General features: G+C 40.4%; 1 protein-coding gene across 1 annotated transcript in view; it reads left to right on the top strand.

Moving 5' to 3' along the window:
- The window catches only part of LOC117490064 (glutamate receptor 4-like), a 107,611-nt gene that overhangs the window by 39,634 nt on the left and 51,826 nt on the right, over nucleotides 1-16,151 (top strand). The window contains exon 9 of the mRNA XM_034139653.1: nucleotides 8,839-9,045. Coding sequence (XP_033995544.1) covers nucleotides 8,839-9,045 — 207 coding nt within the window. The remainder of the gene's footprint in view (nucleotides 1-8,838; nucleotides 9,046-16,151) is intronic.

Here is a 16,151-nt window from a genome sequence, read left to right as displayed (position 1 = left end):
TGTCCCAGTGGTATATTGCAGCAGTCCTCCTTTCCGTGTTTTAGGAGCAGTTAGCAAGCCTTATCATAAATCACTTCATCATCAGAGCGTAAAGGCAAATAGCTTCTGTCCAATTTAGAGTTTTTAAATACACATCTCCACACATAAGCACAACGACTGATCTCGTGTAATTAACATAAGCACAACGACTGATCTCGTTAACAATCAACTACCGAAGGGAAACTACAATGATCATCCTTTCAGCCATCATTAAGACAAATTAACAATAGTTAATTAAGTTAATGATAGTTCATAACAAACATCCTTTTCTGGAATTAACATAAATTCAATTTGTATCTATCATGTGCTTTCAGACATATGCGTCATCACTGCACCACTCTATTAAGTTGGTCCTGTAACGTGTGTGTGTGTGTGTGTGTGTGTGTGTGTGTGTGTGTGTGTGTGTGTGTGTGTGTGTGTGTGTGTGTGTGTGTGTGTGTGTGTGTGTGTGTGTGTGTGTGTGTGTGTGTGTGTGTGTGTGTGTGTGTGTGTGTGTGTGTGTGTGTGTGTGTTAATGGCATGTTTAATTAGCCTCGTTAGGCCGTGAGTGAAGCAGTGTGTTTGGGATCATTGAGCGGCTGTCAGTCCTCTCTTCTCGTGCCAGAAACACTGATCATTAATCACATGTTCCCGCTCTGATATACATCCAGAAACATCTGCCAACATCAGCTTGTAAATTACGCATTGGTCGAGCTTCAGTACAACTGTCATGCTTTAGATAACTTCTATTGTGAGTTGGAGACGTGTAAATAAAAAATGTAATTAAATGAATTTCAGACATTGTTTGTACAGGTTTGTAGGAAACATGGTCCTGCTTCACTTTAATCACATTTAATAGGACAGCTAAAGCCTTCAAATGTGATTATTTCTTTAATTTTTTTCAGTTATAATAAGACTAGAGTCCACTATACATACTTTAACTTCTTATTTATGTAAAAGTATTTATTTAGTTTATGCTAATATGGTTGAACTGCTACCTAACCTTAACCCTAACCCTTTCCCCCTGGGGTTTATTGATAGATTTTAATACCAATTAAGGGGCATCTTGACCTAATTCTTATTATATCTTTGCCCGAGGACCTCCACAGCAGTTTAATATGTGTTTTTAAACATTTTGATTGTATAACTGTGTATGTATTATGGTCAGAGTTTGCAATAAGTGTGAGAACGATTGACACTCTGAAGTTAAACGCAATATTTGTAAGGGAATACGCTTTTTTTATTGCACGATGATTTGCTTCATAACAATTACTTCATAACATCCTCCGTTTCACAATAATCAATATATACAAAATAACAGTCACTTCAATATCTTTGGGAATGTACATGAGGGCAAGACTGACCATGGAAGGGAAGTTGCATCTCAATGAACTTCAAATTCTGTTTTCGATAAAAAAATGAATGAATTTGGCAGCTATGGCTCTGTGATTAGTTCCCGAAAAGATAATCAACATAGATTTCAGATGGTGAACATCTTCATTGTGTCCCAATGCTGCAGACTAGATTCATCATTATGTTGTAAAGTATAGCATTTGGAGCATTAGCATTCTCTCTCTGCACCGAGGAGACTTTGGTTTACTCGCTCCGGCCCGAGGCGATGTCAAGCAAACACAACTCAGGAATAAACTGCTCCTGTTTCAATATGCAACCTGCTGCCGTGCATGGCAAGAGTAATGTGTCTAGAGAGACATGAACACAGAGCGTGCAACGGTTACATTTACATCTAATGATCTGTAACATATAGTGCAGACAGATGTGGTCGAACCCTGATTATTTAAAGTCTGCAAGTGGTGCATTTTACGAACTAATTTATAGACTCAGATGGTAGTGGAAAATAAGTGGGGAAATCACTTCCTCTACTTTAAAGAGTCCTCTCCTGCTGATGTTCAGGTGTATATCAGTATCTAGTGTCTCTACTTTAAAGAGTCCTCTCCTGCTGATGTTCAGGTGTATATCAGTATGTAGTGTCTCTACTTTAAAGAGTCCTCTCCTGCTGATGTTCAGGTGTATATCAGTATGTAGTGCCTCTACTTTAAAGAGTCCTCTCCTGCTGATGTTCAGGTGTATATCAGTATCTAGTGTCTCTACTTTAAAGAGTCCTCTCCTGCTGATGTTCAGGTGTATATCAGTATGTAGTGCCTCTACTTTAAAGAGTCCTCTCCTGCTGATGTTCAGGTGTATATCAGTATGTAGTGTCTCTACTTTAAAGAGTCCTCTCCTGCTGATGTTCAGGTGTATATCAGTATGTAGTGTCTCTACTTTAAAGAGTCCTCTCCTGCTGATGTTCAGGTGTATATCAGTATGTAGTGTCTCTACTTTAAAGAGTCCTCTCCTGCTGATGTTCAGGTGTCTATCAGTATGTAGTGTCTTTACTTTAAAGAGTCCTCTCCTGCTGATGTTCAGCTGTATATCAGTATTTAGTATCTCTACTTTAAAGAGTCCTCTCCTGCTGATGTTCAGGTGTCTATCAGTATGTAGTGTCTTTACTTTAAAGAGTCCTCTCCTGCTGATGTTCAGGTGTATATCAGTATGTAGTGTCTACTTTAAAGAGTCCTCTCCTGCTGATGTTCAGGTGTATATCAGTATGTAGTGTCTCCACTTTAAAGAGTCCTCTCCTGCTGATGTTCAGGTGTATATCAGTATGTAGTGTCTCTACTTTAAAGAGTCCTCTCCTGCTGATGTTCAGGTGTATATCAGTATGTAGTGTCTCTAATTTAAAGAGTCCTCTCCTGCTGATGTTCAGGTGTATATCAGTATGTAGTGTCTCTACTTTAAAGAGTCCTCTCCTGTTGATGTTCAGGTGTATATCAGTATGTAGTGTCTCTACTTTAAAGAGTCCTCTCCTGCTGATGTTCAGGTGTATATCAGTATGTAGTGTCTCTACTTTAAAGAGTCCTCTCCTGCTGATGTTCAGGTGTATATCAGTATGTAGTGTCTCTACTTTAAAGAGTCCTCTCCTGCTGATGTTCAGGTGTATATCAGTATGTAGTGTCTCTACTTTAAAGAGTCCTCTCCTGCTGATGTTCAGGTGTATATCAGTATGTAGTGTCTCTACTTTAAAGAGTCCTCTCCTGCTGATGTTCAGGTGTATATCAGTATGTAGTGTCTCTACTTTAAAGAGTCCTCTCCTGCTGATGTTCAGGTGTATATCAGTATGTAGTGTCTCTACTTTAAAGAGTCCTCTCCTGCTGATGTTCAGGTGTATATCAGTATGTAGTGTCTCTACTTTAAAGAGTCCTCTCCCGCTGATGTTCAGGTGTATATCAGTATGTAGTGTCTCTACTTTAAAGAGTCCTCTCCTGCTGATGTTCAGGTGTATATCAGTATGTAGTGTCTCTACTTTAAAGAGTCCTCTCCCGCTGATGTTCAGGTGTATATCAGTATGTAGTGTCTCTACTTTAAAGAGTCCTCTCCCGCTGATGTTCAGGTGTATATCAGTATGTAGTGTCTCTACTTTAAAGAGTCCTCTCCTGCTGATGTTCAGGTGTATATCAGTATGTAGTGTCTCTACATGTCTCCATGCTCTAATTTTCAAAAAGCTCTTTATTTTTCTCATACTGTCTGTGCTACAGCACCTCTTTTCACCCTCTGTCTGAAACCAGAGCCCAGTCTGCTCTGATTGGTTAGCTGGCCGGCTCTGTTGCGATTGGTCAACCGCGTAGAGAAGTCCCGCCCCTTAGCCAATCACGTACAATGTGTTGAAGCGCTAGCCAATAGAAGCACGAGTGTATTTAGGGATTTAGGGATTTTAGCCTTTGCAGACCATTCACATGCATCGTTACAGAATGATGGATACTCTGTCGTTTAAGGCAAACTGTTAATGATTGTTTGACATTTCTAGAAGATGTAACCTGCTGGCGTACATGACAAAACTCATTAGTTTGGAGACATATATACAGAATCTTGCAATGTTTACATTAACATCATTTTTCTTGCAACTAATGACCCCTAACCTGCAGAGCAGACGCACGTCTCCACCTCTGATTACTCCAAGTTGCTTTGAGTCACAGAGTTTGACTGCAGCTCTTTCCCTCCAGCTTCATGTCTGCTGAGTCACACTTCCCTCCTCCTCTCTTTCCTGTAAATTCAGCGTCAGGCTGTCGTTACGATTATACATGCATCCCCCTTTTGCTGCTTCAAGCCTTTTGGATCATCTCAGTTCAGATTCACAACATGTACAGCTGCACTTTGCATGTGTTTTACTTTGATAGATGTAGAAGGTAGTGGGAAGTGGACTTTTAGGTTTGTTGCAAAGTGGGGAAGTTATTTAAAGAGGCCCTATTCTGCTTTTTGAAGTTTTTCCTTTCCTGTAGTGTTATATAGGTTTTAGTGCATGTAAATGGTCTGCAAAAGCAAAAAAATCCCTGTGTCTCATGTCACAGTATGGCACAAAATACTCAAATGAACCTGAAAATGAGCCGAGAAGTACAATTCTTGCTCATTTTCTGCAGAAATGATTAGGTAAGAAACAGGAAATTGTCACGCTTAAATAACGAGCACCAAAGATAAACAACTATGTAAGAAAATATCTGATAGTTTGATGAAAAAGACAAAAGGTACAGGTGCAATGCGTAGAAGGGAAGTCTCTTCTACAAAGTGGTGGAATTTATTTAAAGGGGCCCTACTCTGCTTTTTGGGTTTTCAATTTCCTGTAGTGTTATATAGGTTTTAGTGCATGTCAATGGTCTGCAAAGGCTTAAATCCCTTTGTCTCATGTCACAGTAGAGGCAACAAATACTAATACAATCCCCAAAATGAGTCTAATTTAAGAGTCCAGAAGTAAAATTCTTGCTAATTCTTTTGTAGAAATTATTAGGTAAGAAACACTAAATCGTCGCGCTTAAATAACCAGCACCAAAGATGAACAACTATGTAAGAAAATATGTGATTGTTTGATGAAAAAGACACGAGGTACATGTACAATGAGTAGAAGGGAAGTTGCATCTCAATGAACTTCAAATTCTGTTGTTGCCGGTTTAATTTGTAATGAATGTGGAAGCTTTGGCTCTGTGACTTGTTCCTGAAAACATCAGGAAAAAGTCAGATTCGTCATTTTAGCGCCTGGTTTCTGATTATGTGGACTTGATTTTGGAAATGAGCCATAATCACAATTACTGCAGCGCATCAATCAGTGATGATGCCAAACTCGGCTGATTTCTTTGAGTTGTTTTTCAAAAAAGGTATAATTTGGTTTTGATTACAAACTAAATGTTTTCCACATTCAGTCCTGAAGAACAAAAACATTCACAAACGACTGAACTGGGAAGTTTTATTGTAAAAATCAAAACAATTGTACATTGTGTGTGTCCTTGAGGCTTAACATTTTTAAAACATTTAACGCCTACATTTCTTATATTTATGTTCGCCCGTTCGTCTGCTGCTTTTCTGTGTTACTAGAATTGTTATTTCACAAAGCGTCGCCTCAATGAAAAGGAGAGAAAAACCATCTGCAAAAAAACAAACAGTGGAGGAACGTAACAAAGGACCTTATTTTTCATTTTATTTTAATCTTTACAATTTGTAGTCAACTTTATTGTCAATCTTCCAGTTTGTGTGTAAGTAAGTAAGTACAACTTTATTTATATAGCACCCTTCTCAACACGGATGTACAAAGTGCTTTACAGTACACAGGACACAATTCACAGTACAACTATAACATGTAGAATAAAATGCATAAAACAACAGCAGGTAACACATAGGATAAAACACCAATGAAAGACAGCCACTAACTCACCTCCTCCTCCTCCTCCTCCTCCTCCTCTTCCGGCGACCCAAAGGTCTGTCGGAAAAGGTGGGTCTTTAACTGCCCCTTAAAAATCTCTATTGAGACAGAGGCTCTTAGTTTCTGGGGGAGTTTGTTCCAAAGCCTTGGGGCCACCGCCTCAAAGTCTCTTAGTCTTTAGCCTGGTTCGGGGCACCCTTAGGAGGCCCTTAGTCTTTAGCCTGGTTCGGGGCACCCTTAGGAGGCCCTTAGTCTTTAGCCTGGTTCGGGGCACCCTTAGGAGGCCTTGCTCAGAGGACCTCAGGGCCCGGGTCGTGCTGTGAGGGTGGATCAGGTCGTTAACGTAGGCTGGGGCTTGGCCATGGACAGCTCTATATGTGAAGACCAATACCTTGAAATGGGTTCTGGGATGGACAGGGAGCCAGTACAGGGAGCCAGTGCAGGGAGCCAGTGCAGGGAGCCAGTGCAGGGAGCCAGGACAGGGAGCCAGTGCAGGGCAGAAAGGACAGGGAGCCAGTGCAGGGAGCCAGTGCAGGGAGCCAGTGCAGGGAGCCAGTGCAGGGAGCCAGTGCAGGGAGCCAGTGCAGGGCAGAAAGGACAGGGAGCCAGGACAGGGAGCCAGTGCAGGGCAGAAAGGACAGGGAGCCAGTGCAGGGCAGAAAGGACAGGGAGCCAGTGCAGGGAGCCAGTGCAGGGAGCCAGTGCAGGGAGCCAGTGCAGGGAGCCAGTGCAGGGCAGAAAGGATCGGAGTGATGTGGCATGTTGTTTTGGAGCGAGTGAGCAATCTGGCTGCAGCATTTTGGACCTGTTGTAACCGGTTTATTGATGTTTTGTTGAGGCAGGAAAAAAGAGCATTGCAATAATCAAGCCGGGATGAAATAAAGGAATGGATAGCCATCTCCAGTTCTCGGTACAGACAGAGAGATCGAAATACCGTTTCCCACAATCCAGAGGAATACAAAATACAAATATATATAAAAATATGTATACCTTTATATACACAATCAGACACATTTATACATGCTCACATTAAAGACATAATATATACAAAATAATACTTCTGTACTTCTACTTAAGTTTCCCTTTCAATTCAGGACTTGTACTTGTAATGGAGTAATGTCTACGTCTACTTAAGTGAAGGATGTACTTCTTCCATCACTGGATATAAACACACCTCATGAAACATTTTATTTATTTAAGTTTTCCGCACTCTCGTGGGAATATCTCCGCAATGGAGCGAGCTTAAGTTTCACTTCCGATTGCATGATAGAGCCCAGCGCAACACCTTCGTCACACATGTTGCCACTTGTTTGTATCATTTTCAGGCGTTTTCTAATCTGTTCTAGAAAAATGTGATTTTTAGGATTTCAAGAAGCATATAGAACAAACAATGGATGTATTTTATGAACATTTATCCATGCTGGAAGTAGAATTAGAATTATTATTATCTAATATATGCATCCAATGAAGCATTGATGATCAGAGGCTGTTGTTGGGGCTTCAAAAACGTTTTTTTATTTTTGTTTTGAAGGCAGACCATGCAGGCCAGCCCGATGGTCACCAAGGTTCATGTTTTAATAGCATTTTTGCAAAAAAAGCCCAGACGAGCCTAACGTGAACAAAGGGCTCAGACCTCAGAGAGTTAAACTTGGGCCTGCGACCATAGTTTTACTGTATTTTGTTTTGAAAATCCACAGCGGAGGTTTGTGTCGTACTACATGCGGTGTGTTTTGCATATCTCTCAGTAGCCAACGATCTGTGAGTCTGTTGGCTCGGACATAAACTCCGTAATAAATGTAGTCTACATTTCATAAGAGGTGTAAAACCTGTGAGCATTTTAAATCGCATTTGAACTAAATGCTTATATAATCTGTAGTTGTATTTGTATTGTTGATTTAATGTGTGAACGAGGCGATACAGAGAAGGTTAGGCTGTCATTATTAGGCTGTAATTTGTTATAAACTGTTGGAGTGTTAAGCAGCCTATCGGAGTTACGTCGTCCGTGAGTGTTTTTTGGTCCTTGGTATGAAAAAGTTTGAGAAACACTGCACTAGTGTTTTGTCAAAGGGGTGAGCCTCGCTTCGGGGAAATTATACAGATGGCCAGCCCGCCCCTGAAAAATGTCTATGCACACGTTATTATTAATAATAATTTAAAAAAAATTGATTTAAATTTTTTTTAATTAATTTTCAATTTTTATTTTGTAATCATCTCGCGACCCCCACTTGGGGTTGGGGGTCCGCGACCCCCACTTTGGGAACCCCTGTAATAGGAGACCTTTAACACCGTCTAAAAGTACTCTACTGCAGGTAAAAGTCCTGCATTCAAATATTACCCACAGTAGAAGTATTTTCAGAAACATGTAACCACATGTAACCTCCATAAATACCTCATTTTTGTGAGTTTTTTTCATAGTGTGCCAGCTTACTTATGTTTAGAAAATGTATTTGTTGAGTTAACCTACAGTTGCCAATTTTGAGCAAAACACTTCAGAGACATGTTTTTTATATATTTTTATATATCTGAGACCTATAATATATGCCTAAAAATAGTATAATAGGAGACCTTTAAGTGAAGGATGTACTAATTCCTTCACTATAGCACTCCTAGTGGTCGAATCCTCCAATTTTCCTTAAGCCCTGCCTCCTGCAATCAAGCCCCGCCCCCTCTCGGCTAAGTAGATTGAATGAGAGAGAAAATAAATCCAGATTCAGTTTTTAGTGCATTTTACAACTCTTAGGACCTAATGATTCTAATAAGGGCTATACAATAGTTCATACTGGGTAGTTTATTTAGTTTTAAAAAATGTATCCGCTGATTTACAGACGTCTCTTTCCCCATGTTAGTCACTGGGAAAAAGTCTTTCTGGGCCCAGTGACGTCACGGACTGATAAAGAAATTGTAGTACCGCCGTTTGGACACAACGAATATTTTCTTCAGAGTCCGTAGCAATTCCTGGGGGCTTGGTTTTAACTCGACCCTGGTGGTGTTAAAGTACTTCTTGTTTGTCATTCTGTTGTGTTGTGTGGATTGTGCGAGTGTTTGTGTGTCTATCTCACGTTGTGGTCCCTGTGTAGGAGGGTCCCTACGTGATGCTGAAGAAGAACTGGGAGATGTACGAGGGCAACGACCAGTACGAGGGTTACTGCGTGGACCTGGCCTCGGAGATCGCCAAACACATCGGCATCCGATACAAGATCTCCATCGTTCCTGACGGGAAGTACGGAGCCAGGGACCCGGAGACGAAGATCTGGAATGGGATGGTCGGGGAGCTGGTGTACGGGGTGAGAAATCTGATATTTATACTCTTATACCCCTTTAATGATCTGTTCTAGTCAGAGGTGGGAAGTAGTGGAGTACAAATACTTTGTTACTTAAGTACATTTTTCTGGTATCAGTACTTTACTCCACTACTTATTTTTCTGATGACTTTTTACTTTGACTTCTTACATGTTGAACACAAATACCTGTACTTTCTACTTCTTACATGTTGAACACAAATACCTGTACTTTCTACTTCTTACATGTTGAACACAAATACCTGTACTTTCTACTTCTTACATGTTGAACCCAAATACCTGTACTTTCTACTTCTCACATTTCCCAAACAGGCTGGTTCCTTTAGTTTGAATGTGTGTTTGGTGGCGTGATCATTATTATTTAGAGTCATTGCGTGCCTATTGATTTGAACACGATCCGTGTATCCATCATTTCCTGGTCTTCTCTAAAGAAGAGGGACCAATGAAAACGTTGTCATGTTGCCGTTGTTCAGCATGGAAACATTCATTAGCTAACAATGACATTATTGTTCTATTAATATAAAGGGAGGTCAGGTACTCTTTAAAACAGCTGCTAGTTATGGGTACTTTTTACTGAAGTACATTTCAAAGCCCATACTTCTTTACTTTTACTTGAGTAAAGAAGTTTAGTCAGTACTTCTACTTTCACCAGAGTATTTTTAAACACAAGTATCTGTACTTCTACTTGAGTAAAGGATGTGTGTACTTTTACCATCTCTGTCTAGTTCCATGTTGGGGCTGGGTTTTTTCAACCTGGGAACCATTTGAAGGTCACCTTTAAGCAAAATCCACTTTTTCATGTCTTTTCTACATACCCATATGTCCCCTCTCTTATTTTAAACAGCATATCCGTGCATGCTTTTTGGAAATGTGTGTCGAACCCCCTCAAGTTACCTCAGTAATATACAAATGGAGGATGCATGCAGAATAAAGCTTTTTCAGACGGTGGACAGACGTCTTCTTGACAGATAGTATTTATTTTTCTGCAGAGTTGTACCTAATCCCCCCGTGTGTTGTTTACCGTGAGGATAATTAAGTCTGAAATGAAACTGTAAACAGGCCGGTGTGTCTCTGGTGGTTTTAAAAGCCAGCAGGAATTAGTGGAGCATTAGAGCCGAGCTGCAGGAGGAGGAAACGGAGAGATGTGGAGGTGTGGAGCTCGTTAAAAAACAACCTCAGAGGTGACCGTTCGATATTTTAGGGGTGAGGTTTCTCTCTGACCCTGCAGTGCGATCAAAAAGCTTATATGCTGGGATTTGACGGCCTTAAAAGACATCAAAGTAAAGAAAAGAGAAGTGTTTGTGTCCTTGAGCTACAGCAGGACTGAAACTGGATCGATATCCAACTTATTCTGTATATTTTATATTGAGTAAGCTATTCTGTAGACACTTTACTGCCTTAATGTGCAATTTGGGATCAGTAGAGTACATTTATTCTTACGTCATCTAAATCTAATATAAACTGCACTATTTTTATCGTATCCTCGAGTTACATTGACTTCCTGTTTTACGGCGTAAGGATCTTTTTTAACAGTAAAGACTTTAACGATGTTTGATCCTTAAAGTCTTAAGATTTTAAGAGTTTGTTCAAATACAGCAGCATCGAATGGTCAAAGAAACGACTTCCTGTTGGTTTAACGGTCTCACTCCAATATGTTTGGGTTACATAAACCCACCAAACTTCAGATTTGTAGGACAATTGTACAAATACTATAGGGGCTGCCTTCTTGGCGTCGTCGTTGCATATTTCCTAACATGTTCACCATGTTTTCATGCCAAAGAAAGGGCATTTCGGAGCACTTTAAGACATTCAAAACTCTGTTCCTTTAGTGTGAACAACAACCTGACCTTTTTTGCCGCTTGGACCCTAATCAAAACCATGTTCAATTAATAAAAGTCCTCTATGTCACAAGAGTTATTAACCCTTTATCCAGAGGGAGGAAGTAGTGGAGTACAAATACTTCATTACTGTACTTAAGTACATTTTTCTGGTATCAGTACTTTACTCCACTACTTATTTTTCTGACGACTCTTTACTTTCTACTTCTTACATGTTGAACCCAAATACCTGTACTTTCTACTTCTTACATGTTGAACCCAAATACCTGTACTTTCTACTTCTTACATGTTGAACACAAATACCTGTACTTTCTACTTCTTACATGTTGAACACAAATACCTGTACTTTCTACTTCTTACATTTTGAACACAAATACCTGTACTTTCTACTTCTTACATGTTGAACACAAATACCTGTACTTTCTACTTCTTACATGTTGAACCCAAATACCTGTACTTTCTACTTCTTACATGTTGAACACAAATACCTGTACTTTCTACTTCTTACATGTTGAACACAAATACCTGTACTTTCTACTTCTTACATGTTGAACACAAATACCTGTACTTTCTACTTCTTACATGTTGAACACAAATACCTGTACTTTCTACTTCTCACATGTTGAACACAAATACCTGTACTTTCTACTTCTCACATTTCCCAAACAGGCTGGTTCCTTTAGTTTGAATGTGTGTTTGGTGGCGTGATCATTATTATTTAGAGTCATTGCGTGCCTATTGATTTGAACACGATCCGTGTATCCATCATTTCCTGGTCTTCTCTAAAGAAGAGGGACCAATGAAAACGTTGTCATGTTGCCGTTGTTCAGCATGGAAACATTCATTAGCTAACAATGACATTATTGTTCTATTAATATAAAGGGAGGTCAGGTACTCTTTAAAACAGCTGCTAGTTATGGGTACTTTTTACTGAAGTACATTTCAAAGCCCATACTTCTTTACTTTTACTTGAGTAAAGAAGTTTAGTGAGTACTTCTACTTGTACCAGAGTATTTTTAAACACGAGTATCTGTACTTCTACTTGAGTAAAGGATGTGTGTACTTTTGCCATCTCTGCCTTTATCCAATGTAAGTTTGCAGCAAAAGCCCTTCAGTGAATACATCTCAGACCTCACTTTTTCTAGTCTTTTTTTTTGCGGTTTGGCTCAGTGGCATTTTCACAAAGTGGCATTTTTCTCTCCGGCTCCTCTGTGGCTCTGCAGTGAGTCACAGAGAAGTGTCAGGTTTGATCAAGCAGAACACAGCACTTTTGGTGTAAAAAGACTAACCAGGTTGGTCCAAAGCACGGGAATCAAAAGTGCAGCTGTGTTCTCCTCTCGCTAACAAGCTCTGTGAGCGAAACTCTTCCTGTCTTTACGCTTCGCTGTGAATGTGAGACATGAAAATATAAAAGGTGCCGTCCCCACTGTACGTGACGAGACTGCAGACAAAATATCACTGGTCACCGGCTTGCTCTTCAATCTCAGGATCCATGTATCTCTGATCCTCTCCAGAATGGAAGTAGTCATCACATACAGAGCATCAACTAGTTCCTGAACAGTGTCCTTCACATGCTGATATCCAAGAAAGGGAGTTACACAGTCACAAGATGGAGGAATATATTCTCAACATTCTGACTTTTTCTCAAAATCCTGACTTTTTCCTCAAAATCTCAAAATCCCCAAAAATCTGACTTTTTCAAAAAAATCTGACTTTTTCAAAAAAATCTGACTTGTTCTGACTTTTTCAAAAAAATCTGACTTTTTCTGACTTTTTCAAAAAAATCTGACTTTTTCTGACTTTTTCAAAAAAATGACTTTTTCAAAAAAATCTGACTTTCAAAAAAAAATGACTTTTTCTGAAACATCTGACTTTTTTTCTCAAAAATCTGACTTTTTCTCAAAAATCTGACTTTTTCTGAATACTTAAAAATGTTAATAATCACTGGTCCCCGGCTTGAGCTTCAATCTCAGGATCCATGTATCTGTGATCCTCTCCAGAATGGAAGTAGTCATCACATACAGAGCATCAACTAGTTCCTGAACAGTGTCCTTCACATGCTGATATCCAAGAGAGGGAGTTACACAGTCACAAGATGGAGGAATAGAAAGCAGTATTCAATGTTTACTTCAGATTAGCTCCACGTCAGAAATGAGCATGCTTGTCATATGTCTATCTCCATAGAGGCTGAATCATCATGTTAATCATACCTTTGTTATCATGTTACTCTCATATTGGAAGAGGACATTCAGTGTTTTCCCAACAGTCGTGTACAGGAAGCTACACAATGCATGCTGGGATACCTGCGATGGTGGCTTTATTAATGTAAACATCGCTTTTTTTGTTTCGGTGAAATATAGTTGTTTTTTCAAAGCAGCTGTTTTAGGTCTTAGCAGAAAAGACAAGATATTTGTCCATGTTGATGTTACACATGGAGCTGCTGTGATGCAAGTCCAATTTCAGACTTGCTCTGACCATTAAAGTATTATCGTATCATATCGTGAAGACCTTGGTGTCCATATAGCTGCTTTTTCTGGCAGAAAGGCGGTGTGCAAAGCCTCCTCGCAGCATTTCATCAGAAAAGAGCTCCTTGCACCTTTGTATTGTTTTTATGACCCTTTAACAAAGTGTTCGCTGCCTTATTGCGAACCAGGTGTTCAGGTTTCCACTGCAGTGGAGACCAACCTGAATCCAGAAGTCATTCTTTCATTTGATATGGCTTCAAAAGAGCAACATGTCAACAACGCAGTACAGCATTGTTGTTGTTATTTACTCTGGCGTTGCTAAGAAATGCTGCGACTTCAAACAAACGCTGACGCCGGCACTCTGGTTGGTGGAAAAGCTAACTGGTTTCGTAATTGGCTAAAACATTGCAAACCGTAGCGAACAAATTCAAGATTCAATTCAAGATTCAAGGCTTTATCATCATGTGCACATCAGCTAGTGTAGGCAATAAAACACTTAGGTCACAGGCTCCTCCAACAGAGCAATGTAGAGGACATAGAACAAATACAACAGATCAAATAGTGCAAGTAAATACAAATCAAATAGAAATAGTGCAAGAAGAGTCTATATACAAGTAAATGGAATATGATATATTAGATCAATAATTAGCAAGATGCAAACAGATGAATGTTTATGGATGTTCTTTAAAAAGACAAGATATCTTGACACGTGTAAATAAACCCTAACACAATGTACCGCTTTGGGTCAAACAATGCCAGTGAAAGGCCCTCACAAGTACAGATATACAGTTATATATGTGTGTGTGTTTAAGAATATATGCTGTGCACCAGTGTGTGTTTTCAGCATCGCTTCATAGTGTGTGATTCGGGCAGCTTTTTCTACAGCGTTCATGTGAAGGACATCAGCACTTTCCCCTCTGAGACTTTTCTTATAGCATCTATTCATTTCTTCGCGGTTCAAAAACAGAAAACACACACACACACACACACACACACACACACACACAAAAGCCCTGCCTTCTTCTAACCTGGCATGTTTTTTAGCACGCACTAAATGCCCCCAGGCTGTCATCTTAGTGCATTTTGCTGAGGATGAAAGAACTTAAATCTCTTTCATTTTCTCCCCTCTTGTTTTCTCCGGTCCTGCCTCCCTATAAATGTCAGCTGGTCGTTATGAAACTCTAAATTTGTGCTGATATTAAGCCCTTTTGCTCCAGAGCCGGAAGGACAAGGTCACAAGTGATGCTAAGTCACTAACTATAATCTCGTTTGTGCACTTTTTCACAGCTGCAGACCTCAGGGGTTGCTCTATCACATTTTGCTCTTCCTCTGCTGTAAGCATATTTTCTCCGACACATGATTTTCTCCTCCCTGCTGATTCTCCCGGAGTTTCAGCTAAGCCTCTCAGCATTAGAGACAGAAAGACTTTTCTTTCCTAACTTGATCACTCCGAGATGTATGAGTGGTGCAGTGATGACGCATTACTGCAGGCTGACCCTGAAGATATAGCATCTCCTTTGATCCCTCCAAAAAAAGCCAATGGGATTTCTCCATGTGATTTTGGATTATTGCAGAAAATAATCTCTGTGTAAAAAAAACATTTATGATACTTACATGTTTTGTTCAGCAGGATAATCTCCACATATTAACATCACTTTATGATTTCTGAAGTAAAAAGCTAATGTTGGGCTATAAAGGAACTACAGCACGGTCACATGACTTCACGTCACCACCGCTAAGCTAAAGGTGGCTAATGTTGGGCTATAAAGGAACTACAGCACGGTCACATGACTTCAAGTCACCACCGCTAAGCTAAAGGTAGCTAATGTTGGGCTATAAAGGAACTACAGCACGGTCACATGACTTCACGTCACCACCGCTAAACTGGAGGTGGCTAATGTTGGGCTATAAAGGAACTACAGCACGGTCACATGACTTCACGCCACCACCGCTAAGCTAAAGGTAGCTAATGTTGGGCTATAAAGGAACTACAGCACGGTCACATGACTTCAAGTCACCACCGCTAAGCTAAAGGTAGCTAATGTTGGGCTATAAAGGAACTACAGCACGGTCACATGACTTCACGTCACCACCGCTAAGCTAAAGGAGGCTAATGTTGGGCTATAAAGGAACTACAGCACGGTCACATGACTTCACGTCACCACCGCTAAGCTAAAGGAGGCTAATGTTGGGCTACAAAGGAACTACAGCACGGTCACATGACTTCACGTCACCACCGCTAAACTGGAGGTGGCTAATGTTGGGCTATAAAGGAACTACAGCACGGTCACATGACTTCAAGTCACCACCGCTAAGCTAAAGGTAGCTAATGTTGGGCTATAAAGGAACTACAGCACGGTCACATGACTTCAAGTCACCACCGCTAAGCTAAAGGTAGCTAATGTTGGGCTATAAAGGAACTACAGCACGGTCACATGACTTCACGTCACCACCGCTAAGCTAAAGGAGGCTAATGTTGGGCTATAAAGGAACTACAGCACGGTCACATGACTTCACGTCACCACCGCTAAGCTAAAGGAGGCTAATGTTGGGCTACAAAGGAACTACAGCACGGTCACATGACTTCACGTCACCACCGCTAAACTGGAGGTGGCTAATGTTGGGCTATAAAGGAACTACAGCACGGTCACATGACTTCACGTCACCACCGCTAAGCTAAAGGAGGCTAATGTTGGGCTACAAAGGAACTACAGCACGGTCACATGACTTCACGTCACCACCGCTAAACTGGAGGTGGCTAATGTTGGGCTATAAAGGAACTACAGCA

Source organism: Trematomus bernacchii, unplaced genomic scaffold, assembly GCF_902827165.1.
Source record: "Trematomus bernacchii unplaced genomic scaffold, fTreBer1.1, whole genome shotgun sequence".
NCBI lineage: Eukaryota > Metazoa > Chordata > Actinopteri > Perciformes > Nototheniidae > Trematomus > Trematomus bernacchii.
This window is presented reverse-complemented; position numbering and strand designations above follow the sequence as displayed.